Source organism: Streptopelia decaocto (genome assembly GCF_964273445.1).
Source record: "Streptopelia decaocto genome assembly, chromosome: 2".
NCBI lineage: Eukaryota > Metazoa > Chordata > Aves > Columbiformes > Columbidae > Streptopelia > Streptopelia decaocto.
In genome coordinates this window covers 8,961,173-8,985,725 of record NC_138655.1, presented here as the reverse complement: position 1 = coordinate 8,985,725, position 24,553 = coordinate 8,961,173, and the positions used below count along the sequence as shown (strand labels likewise).

Sequence of the window (24,553 nt, the reverse complement as noted above, 5' to 3'; positions counted from 1 at the left end):
GGGACTTCTATATATAGTAAAGACAGAAAACTTGACCATTAGAAATAACATAGTCTGTGGCATGGTTTCTGTCCTGCTGCTGACATGATGGGATGTCAGTAGAATTTGATAGGGAAGAGGTAGAAGGTGTTTAGTCCCCTTTTCCTCTTTCTGACAACATGGGCATTCTGGTTATTACACGTTTGTTGTTCCTCCCCATCCTGCCTTAACCATGTCATATGACTGTAGCTTGCGGGGAGGTTTTGTCATTTGTCTCCTGACCATGTGAGTCTCTTTTGCCTCTGCACCCTCAATGTGACAACAACACTCATTCACTTCCCAGATATCTTAACACCCCCCCAGTCTGTTTTCAGAGACTTCCAGGTGCCTGGCACTTGTTCAGAACATAAGTCCAACCTCTTGCTATCGGGATGCATCCCGTCGTCTCCAGATCCTACTTCGCTTCCTTACTTTAAATACTACCATTCCTAGCTCAATAAGTTTTTAACACCATATGCACTTCCTTTACCCCCATGAGTTTTCTCCTGTCACATTTTGCACACTGTGCACAGTTGCTGATGAGGAGGGGTGCAGCTCTTAACATCTCTTCGATCTTCCTTATATCTGTCCAAATTAACTGTAATGAAAACCACTTACTTAATGACCCCAGATTTTTCAAAAAAGAGTCTGATTTTCAGATGCAGAGGTTGGGGTTCCTTTACACTACTCTGGCCTTATAAAAGAAAATTAGTTTCTCTGTATTCACCATAATGTTATCAGTAACTCCATGTCATTTGTACCAATCATGCAAATTTGCTTTCCACTGTCTGGTGTGTCATGTACCCATTTCTACCTGCATGCAGTGAGCACCAATGATTTAGTAGACTCACATCTGTTTCTGAGGATGGAAGGTTCAGTGCAATAAGCATCAGTCTGTGATCTTTGGAAGTTTCTCTGTTTATTCTCAGAGAATCTCATGGTGGGTGATATTAGATGAAAATGTTCTGCATCTCTCATCCTTGACTTAATCTCTTGTTCCCATTCTCTCTGGTTTGAACAGGACTTGATCTTGGTCAAGGCAGATTTTATCCAGTGGTGAATCCTTCAGCTTCATCTTCCCACTTTCCTGGTAATACTTTCTCCCCTTTTGAACCAAAAGATTCCTTTCCATGTCCTCTCATCAATTGTAAACTATATACTGCAGATCTGCTTTGGCACTTGGCTGGGAAGAGGGATAAGTGTTGCAGTCGAGAAGAAAGAAAGAAGGGGTCACATTTCATTGCTCCACATCTTCACTGGTGAAGCAGAGAAAACTGTCCCCGTGTCCTCAGCTAAATTAGGCTGGCTCTGTAATGGGAAACAAAAGAGAGGATGGAGCCAGAATCGCAAACCAGACATGAAGAAGAATTTATTTTTTTATCATGAGGGTGGTAAAATACTGGCCCAGGTTGCCCAGAGAGGTGGTAGATGCCCCATCCCTGGAGACATTCAAAGCCAGGCTGGACAGGGCTCTGAGCAACCTGATCTAGTTGAAGATGTCCCTGCTCATTGCAGGGGGTTGGATTAGATGAGCTTTGAAAGTCCCTTCCAGAAACTGTTCTACGATTCTGTGATTCTATGAGTAGAGCCAGTCTGAGCACACAGAGGTGCAAGGTTTGCCCTTGCAAGGATAACACAGTGATCATGTGGATAGGGTTTGGCATTGCTGGTACCTAGAACTGCAGTATCATCATTATTCTTTGCCACTACTTAGTGTAAGATCCAATTTGATGATACCCCTCTCCCACCCTGGGTTTCACAGTATCACAGTATCACAGTTTCAGTGGGTTCCTGATTTGGTTTTCTAGCAACAGGCTCAGACACTAGTCAGACTCTGGTTGAACATTTGGTTTTCATGATTCTGTGCAGAAAAGCTGCTTTCCTTACAGAAGTATGGCCAGACTATAGCTAGATCAGGTGGCCAGGCTGTGGCCTGTGGGGATGCCTTTGCTTCAAATGTACAAATGCTGCTTTACTGATCTCTCTGCACACACAGACATAATTCCGAAATGATTTCACCGGAAAAAGGGTAAGATAACATAAATGATTTCAAACTTGTTCCTAATGTTCTGCAATCAGTCTCTGAATCACCTTCAGGTCCTTCGATAGTGTGCAAAGGTCCAGCATCTTCTGTTGTTCCTAAGGATGTTGCTGACTTATATCTTCCATCTGTATGCTCTGTATAGCAAATCTCATCAAATATTATAAGCTACAGTTTCCAAAACATGCCACACTTGGAGCAAAGTAATAGCCTTTCTTAATGAGACTCTACCTGGAAAAGCCACTGTTTATGCAGACAAATTGTAGGCTCCATATAGATTTTATGTAACCACAGGGTTCTAGCAATGCAGTCTGACTGCTCATCTTTCATTGGCAGTCTTGAGGGGGCTTTGATATAATGATACATCACTATACTAAATGGCAGTCATGTTTTTTTGGATGAATCCATGTGTTCCAAAGGGGCCACTAAAGGAGTAGTAGCAGCAGATTCCCTTTCCTTCTATTATCTTGAATTCTTCCAGCTACAAAACCAGACTTCTCATACATTTCCTGTTATCAGATAAAATAAAAAATTATCTGCCAAATAATGTTTTTGACTATGCTTATGATATGAGAGGGGATGACCTGCAAAATAGAATTCGTCTGTATTAAATGCACCATTTAACAAAAAATATTAGTTTTTATTTCCCTGTGCCAGAATCAGACTTTAGGTGGCACAATGGAGAACCAAACTGATGAAGACATCTTGTCTGACTTGAAGATATCCTTTTTAAAGTGAGGGCTCAAAACTGTAGTCCAGGCAGTGAATTAATCTATTAAGATCTCAACAAGACTGGATTATTTTCCGTATTCTGTCTAAACAAACTACTAAACACCAGCAAAAGGAGAGCAAGTAACTGTCCCTTAGTATGGATTTCAAGGAGGAAGATGCTTCAACAGTAGGAGAATAAAGTGATCAACTGTGAAAGGCAAAGCTAGGGGGAAATAGCAGTGGAAAACTGATACAGGAGGAAAATTACTGTTTAAAGGAAGTAGCTTCATCAGTTCATCAGCAACCTTAGGGAAGTAGTGATGTGAGGTCAAGCAGACTCTTTCAGATTTGACAACTTAAATAACAATGAAATTTTAAAATGAAAAGTTGTTTTAAATCAAAATACTCTTCACTGGAACAGAAAAAGAAAATTGTTGTTACTTGAAAATACGGATTTCTATTTTTATTAGAAAAACCATGAAAACCAAGATGATTTTGAAAAATGCCATGAAATCTGTGCTATTCTTGCAAGGCGGGGGGGGGGGAAAGTGGAGCTTTTATATTTTATTTACTTTACCTTTTCGCCCTGCTTGGGACAGAGTATCTGCAAGGGAATAAACAGACAGAAGGCGTCTTTCTTTTGATATCAAGGCCGTGGCTGAAAAATAGGAGATAAGCAAATGCAGAACACGGCTAATTGAAAAGTATGACCTCTGCCAAAGCCATCTGAACTTGTCTGGAAGCTGGAATTGTGATACTGCTTTTGTTACCACACTCGTGGCTCATATGGCAACGTCTATTTCTGTGCAGTTTTAGCACGGTTTGTAATCCTATGACCTTGGATGATCCAAGTGCACTTTCCACTTTCCTAAAATTGAAGTCTGTCTCCTTGTATCTTCTGGAGAATTTTGTCGTTGCTCCTCCAGATGTTCTGTTACTTTGCAAACTCAAGCTCAAGGTAGTTTCACTGGATGAGCTCAGTAGCGGCAGAAACCAAATGTGCAGTGCAAGACATTAAGATGTTCTTACAGCACAGAAACTATACTGTTTAATATCTTGATTAGTGGAGTCTGTGGTGACAGTGTCAACTTGTTAATGATGTCCAAACATTTTTAGATCACCCTGTTCTAAGAGAGTGCTGCCCTTACTGGGACAACACCTATGAAACATCAGGTTGCTTTCTAACAGGGAAGTTCTTTCCCTCTGAACACGCCATGGAAAAATGTGGAGAAAATGTGAGGCCACATTGAGTTTGCCAGTATAAGCAACATTTTGGCGAAGAGGTGAATGTATGTAACCCTTACTCTGTAATTCTCTAAAATAAGTTAGAAAAGAGTGTTTCAAACATCTGCCTGCATTTTTTCCACAGATACATTTTCCAAAATGAAGTTATGGGAAGCTGATTGTTCATCACTCACAGATCCACAGAAATATTAATGGTTGACTCACCATGGATATTTTATTTCCTTAAGCTGTTGAATGTTAAGCTTCACGCAGAGTGTTCCTTTCTGCTCAGCCTACAGTGCACAGCAAGAATAAATCCAGTTGGCACATGACATCTATACAACCACCCTATATTCTGGGGGTTCAAAGTCTGTTATTCTACAATATGTTCTGGAGATTTCGTGTCTGGGATCAATTTTAATGAGTTATCTAGAAGCTCATGCATGGTCCAGGGAAGCTGAGCCCCGAATAATCATATTTTCCTTTTACCACTATATGTCCTGCAGAACCTGCTTTATATTTCTGCCCTAATGCTAGCTCACTTGTCACTAATATTGCCTCGTGATAGTTTATGAGTGTTCATGGGACTTAGGGATTTGTAGCAAGACTATAACAGTGAGGAAGTCCTGATGGTACAGTGATTACTGCTGATCTTGCTGTAAGAACCAGCTTTTTGTCAACTCATCTGTTTTGGGTGTAATAATAATGTGAATTTTCAGCAATATTCAGCTCAGAATTTCCATCTGAGTAAGGTCAAGAAACAAACTCATGCCTTGAGGGCCTGGTTTAAGTTCACTGATGTAAGCCAGGTGCTGTTTTTCATTGCTAATGTGCCCATCTCTCTGATACACGTGATGGGTTATAAACCTCCTTCTGTTCTGGGATGAAACTAAAGCAATCCCTGTGCTTGCCCAGATACATAACAGAGAGTTGGAAAGGTATGTGGCTTTATTTAATAGATTATTTTGTTTAGTCTTTTTGTTTTCTCTTCTTTATTAAGCTCCAACCACTGTATTCCTCTGGCAACAGTGCTACATCAGGTTGGTATTAAGATGTTTGCAACTCTGTGAATGTGGATGTAAGTCTCCTGGGGTGCTTTAGTTTCTAAGAACCATTAGGGAGGTACATGGTGCTGTAGTTGCCTCTAAAGGCGTTTCTGCTTGTGCTGTCTAAACAGTTCAGCCAGTAGGTGGAACCAGGAGAAAGCAGATGTGTGTTCTGGCAAAGGGACAGTACAAAGGTACAGCCCTTTCATGGGAAACGCATCCCTCAGTGTCCACTTAAAGTTGTGTCTTTAAATCCAGTGTCCCTGTTTAGGACGGTCAAGCTGCAAAATCTGGAGTTATTTCTAAACAGTGACAGGCTGTTCCTGTCACACCTTGGTGCACAGACTCCCACCAGTGAGGATGGGTCAGTCTGCAAATGGGCTGATTTCATCACACAGTAGTAAGGAGAACATTTTAATAAAGATTGTCTCACTGACCATTTTCTTTTGTGAATGTGTCAGAGACGGAGGACAGGGGATAATCCAGATCACGTCGCATCCCTCCATCAAGGACATCTGGCGTTTGCTCAGAAAGGCAGTATCAGAAATGTAGGTTAAATGAAATTCCTTTACAATGTTCTACTGCGGGAAATTAAAAGCAGTCCACTCAGTAGCATGTGTCCTGCAAAAAGCAGCTTTTGCATGTAAGAGTGAGCTCAAATATCCTTTTTTTTTTTTTTTTAGAGCAAATTACCACCAAGGAGCAAACAGCAGAAGGTGATAAGGTACTATGGTTTGATCAGACCTCTAACCGCCAACTTTTCGTAACCAGTTCCCCAGCTCTGCCAATAGCCAGAGGATTTAAATTTAGAAGTCACTGTCCTTTTTGGAATTTTTCCCATCAATAAAATGGAAGAAAATAACATGGATAACTTCTCCCTACTTTCACACAGCTCATCGTGATGAAAAAAATAGAATCATAGAATGCTATGGATTGGAAGGGACCTCGAAAGATCATCCAGTCCAATCCCCCTGCCAGAGCAGGAACACCCAGATGATGTTACACAGGAAGGTGTCCAGGCAGGTTTTGAATGTCTCCAGAGTAGGAGACTCCGCAACCTCCCTGGGCAGCCTGTTCCAGTGTCTGTCACCCTCACTGAGAAGAAGTTTCTTCTCAAGTTTAAGTGGAACCTCTTATGTTCCAGCTTAAACCCATCACCCCTTGTCCTACCATTGTTTGTCACCGAGAAGAGCCTGGCTCCATCCTCCTGACACTCACCCTTTGTATATTTATAAACATTAATAAGGTCACCCCTCAGTCTCCTCCAAGCTAAAGAGCCCCAGCTCCCTCAGTCTTTCCTCACACGGGAGATGCTCCACTCCCTTCAGCATCTTCGTTGCCCTGCACTGGACTCTCTCCAGCAGTTCCCTGTCCTTCTGGAACTGAGGGGCCCAGAACTGGACACAATATTCCAGATGTGGTCTCACCAGGGCAGAGTAGAGGGGCAGGAGAACCTCTCTCGACCTACTAACCACCCTCCTTGTAATACACCCCAGGATGCCATTGTCCCTCTTGGCCACAAGGGCACAGTGCTGGCTCATGGTCATAAAAACTTGAAAAGCAAAGCCTTTAAGAATAAGATCTTGCATCACTGAATCAGTGAATTCAATACACATTTTTAAACACTTGCAAAAATTGGAAGCAAAAGAATATATCACAATGCATCTAGGGCTTTGCTGCTTATAAACAAACCTGGAGGTTTCCTCTTTCATTATGTAAAAGTACTTCTATATATTTGGTTAGCTTGCAGTTTGGACTGTATATACTAATTTCAACACTGTAGCTTAGTCTTTCCAGTTTTCAGAACTAAATGAAACAATATTTTCCAACATATTGAAAATATTCCTTACGAGTAACTAGAGCGTGCTGCTAAAATGATGGTACCCATTTTGTGTCTTTGAGACTTGGACAGTAAAACTCACGGCTACTAAAAATACTGAGTTTGTGGCCATGGCAGGCAGGCAGTAACCTTTTATTTTCTCATTCTCTCCACTTGAATAAGAACACAGAAATTAGCTGCTAGTTGTTGCTAGAGAAATATTATTCTCTGTAGACGTAAAAAGAAAGTGATTTTGGAGCTTGCCAAGAATAAATCAGGAGCAAGGTTTATCAGACATGGCAGGGTGAGAAAGGCTTCATCTTAATTTAATGAGAATGGGCTTGTACCTCCAAAAGCAGCAAAACTGGAGCTCACGAATAACTTTTGGAGGAATATTTTCTCCTTAGCATCCAAGATAACAGATCTGCAGACCCTGGATTTGAAGAGTAATTATACAAAACAAGTTAATTACCAGTACCTGAAAAAAAACCTGTTTCCTAGCAGACACATTCTTTTATCTTTCTGACATTTTAAAATAAACTTGTCAAATCCCCAGCACTGTACTTTTTGGTGTTAAGTTTCTCTTCATTCTCACTTTGAATTTCTTATAAAACTGTTGTCCTCCTTTACGTTATATTGACTCTAAAGGCATATTCATGAAACCTTAACTTACATGAGGGCTTGTTTTGGTTATTTTTATCTGTTTTTTTGTTTTCTAGTTACAGATAGTCATCAATGAAGGCCATTACAGTGTGGTTTCCTGTTGATAGCACCTGTGGAAAGAGTTGTTATGATTGTGATATTTATAAAACATTATTATTCATAATGTCTTAACCATAATATCTATTAATTAGAAAGCATCTATATCCAAAAGTGTTCTGGGACATTAAAGTATTATAGCAGGGCAGAATGACTTTTCCGAAGGGATTTAGATATTCCAGTGATGATAGTTGCCCACAAAAATGAAAAAGCCAAGAATTTTGTAAATCTACAGAATTGTTTCTCTCACAGCAGAGCTTTGAGGGACTTAGGAAGGGAAAGGAAGAGTTCCTGGAAGCTGCACAGGTTGTGCACTTGTTCTAAAGCCCAGTGGACAACAGTTTCCAGAGAAGATCAGGTGGTGATGGAGCCTGGCACAGGAAGCTGCTTCCATCTGTCCCTGTCTTTCCTACTTGTAAAATACGTGAGTTGAAGTGTTTTGATGCCTGTCCACACTGATTCTTTGAAGATGCTCATGTAACCCATACTAAGTGTCCTTCCTATGGCTTACTCAGCCATACCACTGGACTTTTCAGCCAGCACATCCAAGAATTACAACAGCTATAGTCACTATAAGGACACTTGAAAAGCTTCCTTGGCTGACTCAGGCTTTAGACCTAGAGAAAGGAGTGTTAAACAATTTACTCTAAATTCCTGTCTATCACAAGCCACCAAAAGGCTCCCAGCTACCCAGTCCTTTACAAGAAGTCAGCTACAGTCCTACACAAGAATTCAGCTTCAGCCCTTCATGTATTAACTAAAACCATGGGACTAGTAGGGCTTATTGGCTCCTCTTTGCTATGTGTGTTGATTCACAGACACTTTTGTGTCTACACAGGGTAGAAGCTGTTTGCTTGTTCATGTTGACAGTAGAAACAAGGGACTGTGAGGGGATTTACTTACAGGGTTGGGCCATAGCAATGGGCTTTTTAAATAGCTGTGTAATTTTTGTCTGTGTGATTATTAAGCACTTTTTAAATGATCAGCAACAAAGTAAATAGGTTTATTGGACTTGAAGAGGCCTTGTCTCAAGTGACAGATTATTGCACCTACTCACATTATTGTGAGTGGAATGAAAAATACCACTATTAAAAGGCCAGGGCTTTTCATTGATCTGAATGTTCCTCTTTTAACAACTTTGGCAGCATCAAGGAGCCTTAAAGTGGAAGTAAATTATATTGGTATGTTTTAGTTTAAACATGAGTTTAAATGTGATTTTAAGCCAACTTTAAAGCCAACTGTTTGTAAAGGGGGCTTCAATGGGATTGGGAATTATGCCCAGAGCAAATACACTGCCTATTTGGCAGTGATTACCAATGTGTTAACAATTTGGTGTTCTAAATACAGGGTAATTAATTACTAAAATACTTAAATACACCTTTAGATAGAGCAGCAGCAGGTGGAGAAATGTACTTTAATAAAATTTGAGTCTCCTAGCACGGAAGCTGTAGAAGACAGTAAAGGGCTTTGCAGAGGTACCTTGATGGATAACTCATGAGCTGTGGGTTCAGAACTCTTGGGGATGCTTTTCCCCACAATGCCTTGGGTTGGGGCATTTTCTCCATGGAGAAGTAGTGGAAAACCTTTTATTTGAGACACCTGAAAGTGTAAAGATGATAAAACACTGGGGAATATAGAGTGCAGTACAAGATAGTCAGGTATGGATGTGATTGCTTTAGTAATTTTCAGACCTAGACTCTCTGTGTCTGAACTTTGTAGGGTTAAACACCTATTCTTTGCAGAACTCACATTTTGCCACCAGTAGGGGCTTCTGGACCACATGTGCCCAGGCAGGGTCATGTTCTTGCTGCTGTTGATAGACTGTAAATAACCTGTTTGTTTCTGTGCCTGAGCTACTGTGTCCTGCTTGACACCCATGTGCAACTCAGATTTTCTGTGCAGTGATCCTGTTAGAAAAGCCAAATCTTTGCCTTGTCACTGGACCAGTTTGCACCCTTCCTGCAGCACAAACATGGCTGGTGCTGTTTCATTTCATCCAAAGTTTGCTCTGCATGGACGGGAAAGTACAGAAAGCAATAAACCTTGGTCCTCTGAGGATTTTGCTATAAGCTAAGGTACACCAGCACTCCATTATCTCAGTAATAGTGACTGAATGTGTCTACTGGTGTAGAACACTTCATCACATGAAAACTATTTTCTACCTTGATCAGATTTTTTATTTGATTATAAGATTTTTAATTAATTTGCAGTTCCTTTTTTTTTTCTTTTATTTGCCAAGGAAATGGAGATCAGGAAATGGAAACTTGGCAGTGTCCTCCCCATAAAGCTTTTCCTTCCTTGTTCACCATGCTGGCAAATATTTGTGCACGGCTAATGCGAAAAGCACTAACATTATGAAGCTTCATTTATACTCACCCCACTTACAGCTCCCACAGTAACTCCATGCTGGACAAAAGCATGTGCCAAAAGGCATAGGTGAAAAAACACTAGAAATATCCCAATTGTTCAACTGTGTGAGTCAGGGCAACATCACAGGAATCACAGTGTGAGAGCTGGAAGAGTCCATTGCAGACAGACCTAAGAGCCTCATGACTATTTAGGTTTCACAGGGAGCATTTCTGCTAAATATGATAGTCTGGACACTGAAGGATTGATAAGGGTATTTGTCAGAGTTCTTAAAGGAAACGCATAATACAATTTTTTTGTTTTTTAATATTATAGCCACAGTGAAGCTTCATTGCTTAGAACTGGGACTCTACCAGAGAGCTAAACTGCATGTGTGTTGTGTTATAGGGGTGGAGACAAGCAAAACATTTTACAAACAGATTTGTGTGCACCAAGACATTCACAGACAGTCAGGTTTTGGTTTCAGAGGTTGTCTTCTTCTGTCTCTAACCTCATCTCTATTCAGGTCAAAGGACTGAGACACTGTAACGTGGCAGTTGTTGTAGTATTAGTAGTACTGCAAGAAGAGACAAAATGGCAAAGTCATCCTTAGGAGGTCTGTGATGACGTGTTAGGCCTGTGGGTTTCAGATCACCCTTATAACACAGAGGTTCGTGACTGGGTGTCTATGAGGTTGGTGGGCTCACAGGCCTGGTTCTGGTTCCACTGGGTTTTGGGTACAAGACCCATACAAATGTGGATAAGCCTGAGGAAGATGAGGCCAAACAGGGCCACATGTCACATGCTTTCACACTGCAACACGATGACTTTTTCTTCCTCAGTGACCTGAAGGGCAGTTGCTGATGTTTGAGGAAGCCTTTGAGTAGCCAAGAGGTCCTACAGCTATGTCTCAATGAACAGGTACAACAGCTTATGGGGTGGCAAAATGCTTTGCCAGACCTAAGCATCACAGGATGACACACTGGAGACATGTCACACCTTCTTCTCATGTATCAGAGAGGTCTTAACATGTGTGCCTGTGTTCCTACATGGGGAAAGACCTCTGTTTAGAGACAAGAGGTCTGGAAAAGGCAGACTACCAGTGGGCTGGGGCTATGCAGTTTGAGTGCCAGTCCAAGCTGCAGAACATCTGCTCTTGGCTGATATCTGAAGAGGTTTCCAAGACAGGAGCGGCTGCTCTCTTTCCATGGGTCTCTTACGCTTCCTTGAAGTTTCTTTAGATCTGAGGGGATTTTTATTGAAGACTAATCATCACAGAGTTCACAGCCCCCTTTTCTCTGCAACGCTCTCCAAGCTGTGTTTCTTTGTTTGTAGGCCATTGCCCAGACCTCCACCACCATGACCCCCACCATCCCTGCCACAACAGAGGCCTACACACGGACTCAATACTGTAAGTGGCCGTGCGAGTGTCCCAAGTCCCCACCTCGGTGCCCGGTAGGCGTCAGCCTGGTGACCGATGGCTGCGACTGCTGCAAGACCTGTGCCAAGCAGCGTGGAGAAAATTGCACTGAGGCCGACACCTGTGACTTCCACAGGGGCTTGTACTGTGACTACAGTGGAGACAGACCTAGGTACGAAATAGGAGTATGTGCACGTAAGTGATGTACATATATTTTTGACTTAGATACGCATTGGCAGCTCCCCTCAGTCTGAGCAATGGCTGAGATTTGTCTTATTAGATACCCGACTGTGTGCTCATCAGCTCTGCCATTCATCATGTTCCATTGCCTTATAGCTGTCTTCATTCTCGGGCAGCTGGCTAGATGGGAAACAACTTCTGAATTCTTGCTTTTCGATTTGGCTGCAGCCATGAGCAAGGAACAACCTGCATTTGAAGGTCTTGAGATCTGCAAGTAGATGATTCTGTACTCCCCATAATAGGAGGAGGTGCTGTAGTGGGCTGGGGATGAAGGAGGGAGAGGTATCCAGCTAGCTTTAAAGACAAGCAATATGGGCATCTACAGGAAAACTATGAACTTTAGGAGATGGTTTTGGCTTATTCCCAATAGTGGATCCCTAGGAAGGATAGCACGTGGTATCTTGTCAAGAGGGTCAGGGATGAATCATGTCTTAGAAAAGCTTCTTGGTGACAAACCAAGGTCTGAGCCTTAATCTGACAACAGTTTCAGTCAAGTTAGCTGCCATGAGGCAGGAGGATTTCGTCCTGCTTGTCATAACAAACTCTTGGTGAGATAATTCATGCAACTGGAATGCTTTTATTCAAGAAAAAGATGAAAATGAGGTAATTTTTGTGTGTCAAGGATATATTGACTTGTTCTGAGATTCAGAATATGAGGGGAATCTGCTCTGCTCATAAATGTCATAAATAATTGAAAATCACTACTCTGGGAATGACTAAAAGGGAAAGAATCATGAGTGCAATCATACAGACAGCTGATGAGAAAAGAAGCTACCTGTTTAGCAAGTTGTTAGAACATGTTGGTTGTGGTTTTATATTCATAAACAGGAAGAAGCCATTTAGAGGAAGGGTCTTCCAGGCTGGAATATAACCACAAATGAAGTAGTGATAGAAAACGGAGGACAGGTGATTACAAGATGAATAGACAGAATCACTGATCCACAGGAAAGAGAAAAGATTGCAAGGAGTGGGCTTTGATACACTGAGAAAATCAGCAGAAGTTTCACAAGGGGCAAGTCTGAGGAGTAAAGAGGTTCAACGTAGCTGAAAGTTTCTCATAGAAATGGTACTAGCAGTTGTTATTTCTCAGCAGAATAATGGGAAATGTAGTAAGAAATGAACTTGACTTTGTATTAGCTCAGCCACAAAAAAGAAGCACATAGAAAGGGCAGTCTAACCAGATTTTTGTCGGATATGGGCAAAATAACAACAAGAGAAGGCATGTGCAGGGAGCCATAACCTTAACCAGTGATTTTCAAGATTAGAAAAGATCCAGGATTAAGAAAAGAGGATATGTGATCATTCAAATGTATTGTCTGGATTGTGTGTGGAGCATTCATGGAAGGTCTGTAAGAACAGGTTAGACAAACATCTGTTGAGAATGACATCGTTACAGCTGGCCCTGTGTTGGGAGAGGAAAACAATGTGGATGTTGTGTCAAAGCTACCTCAGCCTTCCTTGGCCTCTTTAAAGACTTTCACATTGCTTCATGTTTATTTATTTAAACGCTTGCTTTCTTAGTTGATTTTAAAAATATATATATTTTATTTTTTGTAGTCCTCCTATACATCACAGGCATTAATTATGCAACGGCACTGTGAAGTAGGAAGATTGATCCCCAGCTTCCCCAGTGAGGTCTGGAAGGATTCCCAATCCAATGCACTTTCGCATGCCTACTGTCAAGACAATATATACCCTAATATGTGACATTTATGTCTATATGGTGAGGAGCATTGTGGTGTCCACAGCTGAGGGATGCAGGTCTTTCCATGATTAGAAAGTGAAGAGCTTTGTCTCTGGCTGCCACAGAAAGCTGTGGTTCTTTCCTTGTTTTCAGCATCGAGGTAGATGCACACAACAGGATGTGCTGACATGTTCTTGTGCATGGGGTCATATATTTTAAGGTATTAGAGAGAGTGCAGAGGAGGATGACGAAGCTGGTGAGGGGCCTGGAGCACAAGTGTGATGAGGAGCAGCTGAGGGAACTGGGGCTGTTCAGCCTGGAGAAAAGGACACTGAGGGGAGACCTTATCACTGTCTACAGCTACCTGAAAGGAGGTTGTAGCATGGAGGGGGTTGGTCTCTTCTCCCGAGTACCAAGTGATAGGATGAGGGGAAATGGCCTCAAGTTGTGCCAGGGGATGTTTAGACTGAATATTATGAAAAAATTCTTCACAGAAAAGGTTATCAGGCATTGGAACAGGCAGCCCAGGGCAGTGGTGGAGTCACCATCCCTGGAGGTGTTTAAAAGGCATTTAGATGAGGTTCTTAGGGACATGCTAATGTGCTAGCATCCGGTTAGGTTATGGTTGGGCTCAATGATCCTGAGGGTCTCTTCCAGCTGAAATGATTCTGAGATTTTATGATTCTATAGGCTGTGTCACCCCACTCTGAGTGCACCAGCTATTGCTCTGACCTCAGGGTGAGTGAATGCAAGAGCGGGACTCCTGTGCTGGGTGTTGGGGACTACTTGCTGAAAGGAATTTGCTTTGCAGCTGGATGCCAAAAGCTAGGTCTAGAGAATCCAGTGAATGCAGGACCAGAGACGCAATATAATTTATGGAAAATAAGGATCCTGAAAGAGCTAGGAACTGGTGTTGGGAAATTCAGGCTGTATCTGCACTGGCAAGCTGGGGTGTGTCCCAGCATCTGGTCACCTGAACACCACATAGATAGAAGTCACTAAAGCTTTCCTTTTGTTCTTGGCTTTTCTCTGCACCAATGCAGAGACAACAGGCTGGGGAGGGATGTGCCCAGGTCGGGAGGCAGGTGTTGTGCATATGTGCTAGGAACTGCAAAGTGCTCCCAGATTGACTGACTTGGATGCAGATTTGGTGCGATTCTGCATGAAGGCATTCAACAGCCCCTCTGTCTATGCTTAACGATGTTCTCATGATGAACATCTTCATGTATGAGACCTCCAGGAGGCTGACGTAACATAGTCCAGGAGAGACATGCTGGAAACAAAAGAGCAGGGAATACAGAATTTTCTTAAACTGTCATAATCTGTGTGCACACCTAGAAGCTGAAATGAATCCTCAGCTCTGGATCCAACACTGAGCAATGTCTCTTCAATACAAAGGCTGAAGCATTATTAAAATCTGAGGTGAGCACAAACTGAAGATCTGGCTCTGTGCTTCAGATTCCAGCAAGTCTCATTTTTGTGCAGAAAAAGGGATTTGCTTTTGATTTTTCATTCAGCCTATTCTAAAAATGGAAAGCCTTGCTGAATTTTAATTCAGTGTTTCAATTTATACATTGCAGCTCCATTTCCAACCAGACTTAAAACTTGAGCAACCTGGTGGGTGCGTGCACACTGCCTCCGTGTGACCAAACAAGAAATTGAAGTTTGAATTTGAATTTTCTTTTACAATATTTCTGCCACTGGTTCCAAATAATAGTCCCTAACTTTAGGGAAAAAAAAAAGTTACTGCTTTATACTTCTTGTGTCTTATTTCCTGAATCAGTGTGATTCCTGTTCAAGGGCAATTAAAAAGCTTGAACTTTTGTGATTTTGCTTAAAAATATACATCAGATACTAATTTTCATGGCTTTACAATGTGTTAGTTCATTTTCCAAGAAAACTCTTCTGTGATAAACTGGGTGGGATCTAGTTGCCTGAATATAGGAATCCTGTGCCATTTGTGGCGCTTCTTCGCTAGCTTGGCTGTCGTCCCTCTTCTGCTTCAGAATGGTGTGTCATATTTGCAACTCAATGTAGTCCTCTTAAATGTTCTTGAAAACCTCGAATTTCACTCAGTATCTGTTTTCATTACTTGGATTGCTCCTACTGCAAATAACTTTTACCAGCATGCCATGAAATGATATTTTAAGTGAGCATTTGTGAATACAATCTGTTTTATTTTCTAACTTTTTTTTTTCCATGAAGCATTAAAAGATTATTTTTTTTGCTGCAATTCAGAATGAAAACAGTTTCCTAGATGGTGTGACCACGTTTGGCTCAGCATCACGCTGAACACATCACCCTGCAGCACTGCTGTGTCTCCACGTTGGCTCCATTAGCCCAGGGAGCAGCTTGGTGAATAAACACATCAGCGCTGCTTGCTGCCAGAATTATTTTAATAGTACTCTGTGTGTCTTTCTTTTTCTTTCCTTTCAGAGATTGTCGGTGTAGGGTGTGTCCTCAACGGAGTCAGGTATAACAATGGGGACACATTTCAACCCAACTGCAAATACAACTGCACGTGCATTAACGGGGCTGTGGGCTGTATTCCCATGTGCACAAACTCACGTCCTCCCCTTGTCTGGTGCCCAAACCCAAAGCTGATTAAGATGGCAGGGAAGTGCTGCGAGCAGTGGATTTGTGATGACTCCAAGAAAATAAGGAAGACATCTCCGCGCCACATCTCCTCTGCAGGTATGGTGGGACCGAGTTGGACTTCTCATTTGTCATTGGGCAACTGAAGTCAGAGTCTACAACCAAAGTATCAGCTTGTACTGCCAGACCTGGCAGGTGTCTGTTGGATGAACGAGGAACAAAGGCTTCTACACAGCATGTAGTGAAAGGGCAGGACATGCAAACACCAGTGATATGCTTGAACTCCTTAGCAGGAATATGAGATTCATCAAACATGCTTGTGTGGCAAAGTCCCCTTTGAAGCACAGATCTGCTGTCACAGATGTCACAAGTCCTTTTTACTTCACCATCTTTTTTTTCAGTCTGGCCCCTCTGGAGAAACAGCATGGGCTCAGTTAATTTGGAACTGAGACTTTCTGTCTGGGTTACAGTGCTTTAGTAGTACGAGTTAAGCCCCTGTATCTTGGTAGTCCCAAACTCACATAATGCCTTGAAAACAGTTACTGGAAGTTATGGAAGTGTTATTGCCAATTGGGCTAAATTTTCTTTGTGTTAGTATAGTTTTTGGCAGTTCTGAACTGATGACATTATTGAGTTACCTATTTTGTGTATCACATGAAGTATCTTCTTTCCTCACACTCACATTCATAGTGAGGATTATATAGCCTACTGAACAGAGCTGGTACCATTTGCCTCAGACATACTCCCAAATGCTTCAGAAGGGCTCACCTTCGTGTATGTCTTAAATTCACCTTCTTAACACCCTGTGATGCAATGTAGTGACATTCATAGAATCACAGCTTCATATTTTAGACTATCTCATGAAATCAGAGCTCAAGAAGACATAGGATGCTTATTGTAAACCAGGATTTTGGTTCGTTGATGGATTTTTTGCCGATCTTTGGTCTGCTTTTTGTTTGTTTGTTTGTTTGTTTTGTTTTGTTTTCCACAAAACAAAGCTTTGGTTTCCATTTTGTGGGTTAAAATCACCAGAGTTTAGCTCTCACTTCTGTCCCTGGTAGCTTTGAACTGTAGGGTAGGTCCAAATTCAAAACATTTACTACTGAAATCAGCCTTATGTCTTCACGACCTGTCTCTCAAAATGGGCATAACATAACTTTCCTTGCCTGACTTTTTCTCTTACAAGCAGAAGTCTTATAGAAGTGAGACTAGTATTTATTACATTTAATATAAAAATTAGTATGATACAAAATATAATAATGAGCAAGCTCAATGCATCAGGGTTTCTATCAGACTTCTGCCTGTGCACTGTATTGAGTTGCACACCAGTGGGGACTTTGGCTGAGGCTGTGAAGGAACCTGAACTGGGGCTGTTGGCTGCTTTCAAAACAGAGCCCACTCTTTCTTCAAGGGGCTGCCGAGCTCCCAGGGAGCTATTCAAGCTGCTCTTCCTCCCAGTGAAAGGCTGTGGCTGCTTCCCAAACCCCTCGGCCATACAGCAAAGACTGTCAACCACTTTCTGCTACAGGGGAATCAATGGAATGGGCTCAGAAATAAACCCTCATGGTGGGATCAGATCTCGTCCCTTTTCTGCACCGGCTGGCGCAGGCTTCTGTAATTAAGTGTTTGCATTGTGGCAGCATCTGGGGGTCCCAGACAAGGACCCCCTTGTGCGAAGCTGCAAAGGGAAATAAAGAAATGAACCCTGGCCCCGAGCGCTTGCAGCACTGGAGGGTCTGACACAAGTAGGTCAGTGGCAAAGGGGGGTGGGATGAGGAGGTTCGCGGGAATGCCAAGCCACTTCTCTGTGATTTAATTATTCAGGTTAGTGAATGTGAAATGAGCTGGGGAGAGGGTGTTTAATATGGAGAGCTGCCCGCAGTGAATAATGTGGGGTTAATCTGGTCTCTGCAGCATACGAGGGAGAGGATGAAGTCTGGCAGAAGAACTGTATTGTTCACACCTCATCCTGGAGTCCCTGCTCAAAGACCTGCGGGCTGGGCATCTCCACCAGGATTTCTAACGACAATGACCAGTGCCGGCTCCTGAAGGAAAGCCGCCTGTGCAACATGCGGCCCTGCGAAGTGGATATAACCAAGCACATTAAGGTGGGAACCATTTCTCCATGCACCCCTTCAGCTTTGCTTGGACACAGGGTCAGCCTTTTTTCAGCAGCATTCAGGCCTTTGAGGGCTGCACTTCTGATCATGGAGGCTGTTAGAGAGTATATGTGGACCCAGGGTACTGCAGAGTGGTCAAAAATGTGTCCTTCCTCTGCTTCCACAACCTGGCATGAAAAACAGAGATGTTTAATCCCAGTTATAGAGTCATAGAATAGTTTGGGTTGGAAGGAACATCCAGACATCATCTAGTCCAACCCCCCTGACATGAGCAGGGACATTTTCAACCAGATCAGGTTGCTCAGAGCCCTGTCCAGCATGGTCTTGAATGTCTCCAGGATGGGGCATCTACCACCTCTCTAGGCAACCTCGGCCAGTATTTCACCACCCTCATTGTAAAATATTTCTTCCTCATGTCTAACCTGAATGTCTAGTTTAAAACCATTATCCCTTGTCCTATTACAACACACCCTTCCAAAACATTGAAAGGTCCTTTAATGGAAAGGCAAGCCAAGTCCACTGTGCTTGTGTGCTGGTTCAGACAGAGCTGTGGCTCAGCTAGTGGAAAAGCAGCAGTGCACTGCTGTCATGGCTCTGGACTGTATTTTTCAAGTATACTGCTTGCAGCTTCTGGGTTCGCATGTCTGAACATGTAAATCTGTCACACCCTCCAGGCCAGGGCTGTAAAATTCTTCCTAATGGGCTTCAAAACCCTTTAAATATCAGGAAGGTCGTTTGTATGGACTACCTGTGTCAGCAATTAATATTAACCTGTCTCTTCTGTTCTTCTCTGATTTAGCCTGGGAAGAAGTGTTTGGCTGTCTACCGGGCCAATGAACCAATGAACTACACCATCTCAGGATGTGTGAGTAAAAGTCTGTATAGACCCAAATATTGCGGCGTCTGCACAGACAACAGGTGCTGCACACCCTACAAGTCCAAGACTATTGAAGTGAGGTTCGAGTGTCCAGATGGAACTGAGTTTTCCTGGAAAATCATGTGGATCAATGCTTGTTTTTGCAACCTGAACTGCAAGAACCCAAATGACATCTTTGCTGACTTGGCTCATTATCACGATTACTCTGAGATCGCTAATTAAATTGGCTGAATGCTGGAATTGACCCATTGCTCTGATTTTACAGAGGTTTTAAAATAAAAGGAGAAACTTTCATCCACTGCCAATGTGCAATTTGTTTTTTCCTGAGTTGGGATGTCAAATCTCCTTCTTTTGTCACATTGTTTTTGGAGAGGCCTTGAACAAACAGGGTTTTAACTCTAATAGACCTCAGTCCATTAACAGCAGCCAGAAATTCCTCTGTGCAAAGATTCTAGGACTTAAATGACAGTCTTGTTGGCACTGCCATTTATTAGGCCAGCAGTTTAGTTACCTAAAGGAAAGAATAGTACACTAGTATGGCAGCAAAAGTATGCCTGTCAGTAGCTTAGACATCAGCTTGAGACATCATTACTGTCATTTCTTGAATAATGTGGTCAAAGCTGGAAAGGAAGCATTGGTATATGTGTTTTATTTTCAACATTAGACTTCAGTCTTTGATGCTGGTGACCCTTGGGACTAAACTCTGGCCTCTGTGACACTTAAGAACAGTCCTAGAAACTCCTCCTCTGTCCTTGTCAGTGAGATCCCACCCCATGGTGAAGTTCATGGGAACAACCCAGGGTTTCTCCTGAAATCTCTATGCAAGGAGTCCTTGTCTCACTGCATTAAGCTGGGCCAAAGATCCTCTGTGTCCCACTCGGACTCACCCTGATCTCTTGGAGTATCTTGCACCAGGGACATTTTCACAGTTTCTCTACCAGCTCTGATCATGAGCAGACTGAATGCTGTGAATCCAAAATGACTACCCCAGAGCTTTCAAAATAGATCTTCTTGCTCATGGATTACATACCGATTCTATGTTGGCTCTGCACACCTGAAGGATGAAATGTACAGTCAGATAAGAAATAAAGGACAATACCTCATAGGCCCATTTCTTTACATAGAAATGGTGAGGTCTGTGCCTGGAGACCACCACCTTCTCTTCCCTGTGATGTTACCAGCATGTAGGTCCTGCTTCTCACTCCTACCTTACCAGTGACACATACCTTTGTTTTACATGGTTGTAGTAGAGGAAATGAGATATGTGCTAAATGAGAAAGCAGGTGTTAGGCTTCCTATCAGCTCTGTGGATGAGTGGATGCAAAAGGGGAGGACAACCCTTGGCATTGCTTCTGGTTCACCAGTTGCAACCGGGTTGCTGCTTAGAGTAAACATCAAAGCAAACATTTTCTGCAGAATTGGTTTCGCATTAAATGTCAGCTAAGAGAAGCAAAAAAAATGCTGTTATCTTTCCAGACAATAAATTTCTTATCACTGAAGCATACTGGAGCCATTTTTCCTCCAATGAGTTGCTGGTACAGCTCCCACACACCATGACATGTTTGCAGTGGCTTCACTTGGGAGGGCCGAACAGTAGAAATGTGTTTCTGCATGAGGAGCTGTGGTATTTGCTTACAAAATCCCTGGTGGCACAGCAGAACTGCCAAGTGACACAAGGACTGCAGACTCGATCAGTGCAGGTCTGAACTTCACATGGTGCAACTATTTTATATCAGTCACTTATTTTGCTTTAGTTCCAGTTGTCAAGTTGTCTGTCTTCATTTGACAACCCAGAGGAAGCTAGATTAGTTCCCAGGAGACACCAATCTTTCTGGCTATGATAAATCAGAGCTTCTTGTGAGCAGGCTGAAAATAATGCAACTCCTATGTATAAAAAAAAGTCCAAGACAAATGTTGTATATCTTCAAAAGCTGTTAACTTCAATAGCAGATTTGTTTGTATACTAGTACTTGGCCCACAAATATTTTGTAGAGCTAGGTCATTCCTTAATTCAAAGCTTTTACTAAATATTTTTTGAATCTTTCCTAAAATCTCTGGTGACAGAAAAGAAGGGTGAACCCTGTCTGCATGTTCCAGTGCAGGTGCAAAGTGCCTCTCCTGCTTGTTCCTCTGGTGATAAGGAATCTGCGGACACTGGCACTTAAAAAATTCAGCCTTACAACTGCCTTTGGCCTGGATGATGTGACAGGAGAGGTCACATCTGACCTATTGACCTACACCCAAATGAGATGTCAGTACTTGCAAGACTGAGCATGTTATATTTTGAAATCCATCACTTGGTAAAAAATGGTCCATGGGAACATGAAAAACAGGCCTTAGCCAAGAAGTTGACAATATTTTCCAAACGGGAAAATGGTTTGTATTGGGAGGCTTGGTAGGGAAGCCATACTAGGACCTTTTTCTCAATCACAGAATCATATAATGTCCTGAGTTGGAAGGAACCCACAAGGATCATTGAGTCCAACTCCTGTCCCTGCATGTGACAACCCCACAGTTCAATCAGATCCCTTAAATATGATCTAGAATCCTGTGTTCTAGTTCTGGCCCATCTTAAAATATCATATATATATGTGTGCATATATGCTTATATCTAAAAAACTACATATATTTACATGCATATATGTATATATACAAATATAAAATATTATATGCATGCATTTATATAAAGATATATATAATATATAAACCAATATCTGAACTTGCCCATGAATATATATGTGTATATTTACATATACATATTCCTATGGTGCTGCCTGTGGTGCATAAAATGGAGTGCATATATAATGTGTGTTTATATGTATAATCAGTCTTTCTCTGCCTTATATGTGCACATAAAGAAACAAGAAAACAGGATCAGAAGACATACCCAAAACTGTGGCCTATTAAATTAGGCTTGCTTTACTTTGCAATTAGCTCATGCTGTAACCACCGTAACCAAACACTGCAGTGCCTGAAACACACAGCTTTCATTGAGAGATAAAAGAAGCTATTGTAAGCTAATGCATCACCAGCAGCTCCAGTGCCTGTTGGTTTGTAGGGAAGAGAATGCCTGGAAACCGCAGACCTCACCCATGCAGCAAAATGTTTCTGTTTCCTAAAGGAACAAGGTGTATGGAACTGTACTGTGCATTTGTTTGTCAGTCAGTCCCTTTTTGGGTAAAGATCTCAGAAGGACTGCAATTCCTGAACTAAAAAATGAATACCTGAAGTTTCCTGAAATAAAAAATACCAGGGCAGGGAAGAGGTCCACCGCATGGTCCCTACCAAGCCTGTAGACATCTGCCAGGCAGCCAACATGTCTGCAGCATGGCCTGACCACAACAATAGCATTAAGGCATTTTGAGCAGATGTGCCAGGTGGAAACAAGCAGCCATGGAGGAAGGAGAGCTGAAGACATCATGGATGGGCAATTCTGGTTTTCATTGGTGTCAAGCAATTCTGTGCAGACATTGGACACAAATCTACAGAAAACCAAGCCTCGTTAGCTCTACTGCTTGTGCAACTGCTTGTCTGTTCATGCAACTGAAAGGGGAAGAGCAACACTTGTAGTCAGTGAACTTGACTTGCATTTTGTGGCGCCTTAGAGATCCTTTGTTTTAATGGATGTTTACAAGATTAGCCTTAGGACTAAAGGCAATAGACCAGCATTAGGTTTGGTTCCCTGCTCCCTGTGAGCTCAGGAGATACAAATTGTGTATCTTTACAAAAGTACTTTTGTGGTTATTGTTTGAATACACTGAGGAGCTCAATCCTCAAAGGCTTCCATGGATCCAGCCCTCTGCTTCCCTTTTCCTCAGTTCTCCAGAGCCAGAACAACAAAGCCCTACTGTTCATTGCCTCTGTCGAGACTGAGAACTCTTCCAGCAGGAACTGAGGTGCACTATACATCTGTGCAGTGCCTTGTACAATGGCCCCAGGTCTCTGCTGGGACCTGAAAGTGGCACTATCATTCAAGAAAGGAACAATAATACCATTGAGGAGATACCAGGATACAAGCTGGTGCTAGACCCCTCTGGTGCAGTGATCCAGGGAAGGACTTGATAAAGGGTGGGAGTGACAATTTTTCAATCCAGGCTAAGCTGAGACAGTTTGACACAAGCCCTGCTCACGCCAATCGTGCTGTTGGCATCATAAGATGGAACAAGACTGGAGGATGGGGTTTTGAGGGTCATCTCATGCTGGTATGAATGTCAAGACTCCAGCTAACTCCAGTGGCCACAGCAATTAGCCTTCCCTAAGGACTTTACCAGAGTCAGCTCAAGATGGCTTGTTTGGGAACACCAGGAAGCAGGACAGCCACTCACTGCCAGATGAAAAGAAGTAAGAATGTGACTTATAAAGTTGCCTTTACATTAGATGTCGATTATTTTTTAAAACACCATTTCAGTGTCCATGCAGCTGGAAACTGGGTGTAATGCAGGGTTTTTTTGATGTGCTCATTAGGATTGTGAAGAGTACATGTAATATTCCAGGAAGACCATAATATTCAGACACACTGTGTCATCTTGTAAATTAAACCCCGAGGATTTTTTTCTCCCATTTTTTTTAAGGAGTTTTAAGGCAAGCAGTTTATTAAACTAATGGAGACAGAATGCTCTCATTAACCACAGACACATAGCCATACACATATCTTTGCAAATTGTGACTTTCTGATTTAAACAGTTTTAGGGAGTTATTTCTGTAAGCTCCATATGCTGAAATATAGGAAAAATTAATGGGAAAACCAGATTGGTTTGGCAGTGTCAGTCTGAGTTACACCAACTATGTAACACATATTACTTGTTCATATAGCATCATGGTGAGTTTCTATAGGTGGCATGGTGCTGCTATGGTTTAAAGATATTAACCTCATAAGTGGTAAACGATTAATGACACCTCATTTAGAAGTTTAGACAAGCAAAACAAGGTGAAATATGTTTGCTGCTGACATTTATTTTTCCTTTTCCAATCTTCTCACCTGGCCAATGTCCAAGTGTGCCTTTCCAATGTGTGACAAAGCCCTAAACTGAAGGACACACAACAATAAAAATAAAGGGCCAGCAATGTGGTAAAAAAAAGATGCTCTGAGACCATTTCCTTAATTGTGAATATTTTGGCAGCTTCAGAAATCCAGGTGTTCCCCAGGTCACGTCCTTGTATTCTGGTCTGTTTCTGGCTTACCCTGCATAAGCATGGCTTCTTTATTAGCTCTCATGAGAGGCTGCAGGAGTAGCCTGTTTGCAGCACCATGCAGACAGAAATTGTTCAAGTAAAGGTGTTAAAGACATGGGAGAAAGCATTTAAGTTAAGGAATCATTATTCCATATCCTTACATCCATATCCTCAGAGCTAACCCCAGTAAGGATTCCACCATTTAATTCTAGAAAAAAAACACTTGTAAGGTTTTCCCACAAATCAAGTTTGCCTCACAGCCTGAAGAAGGTTACCTGCCTCAATAAGAACTTAAACGTTTTGAGTGGCCTCCCATTCTGTACAGCAATGTGTTGGCATTACTTATGGCTACCAGAACATTAGCACCCTGTCCCGAATCTTCTCCTTCAGTGCGCTGTTTTTTGTTTTGTTTTTGTTTTGTTTTTTTTTTTTTTTCTGGGAAGTCCTCTGCATTTTTAAGCACATTCCAGCCAACTGTGCT

General features: G+C 42.2%; 1 protein-coding gene across 2 annotated transcripts in view; it reads left to right on the top strand.

Moving 5' to 3' along the window:
• The window catches only part of CCN4 (cellular communication network factor 4), a 37,375-nt gene extending 18,181 nt beyond the window's left edge, over positions 1–19,194 (top strand). The window contains exons 2-6 of one of the 2 annotated variants that reach the window (XM_082044822.1): positions 5,724–5,764; positions 11,300–11,579; positions 15,745–16,002; positions 17,818–18,011; positions 18,823–19,194. In XM_082044822.1, the coding sequence (XP_081900948.1) occupies positions 5,724–5,764; positions 11,300–11,579; positions 15,745–16,002; positions 17,818–18,011; positions 18,823–19,122 (1,073 nt within the window). In that variant the 3' untranslated portion in view covers positions 19,123–19,194. The remainder of the gene's footprint in view (positions 1–5,723; positions 5,765–11,299; positions 11,580–15,744; positions 16,003–17,817; positions 18,012–18,822) is intronic. The other variant, XM_082044823.1, reaches the window with a different exon arrangement.
• The last annotated feature ends 5,359 nt before the right edge of the window (positions 19,195–24,553 follow it).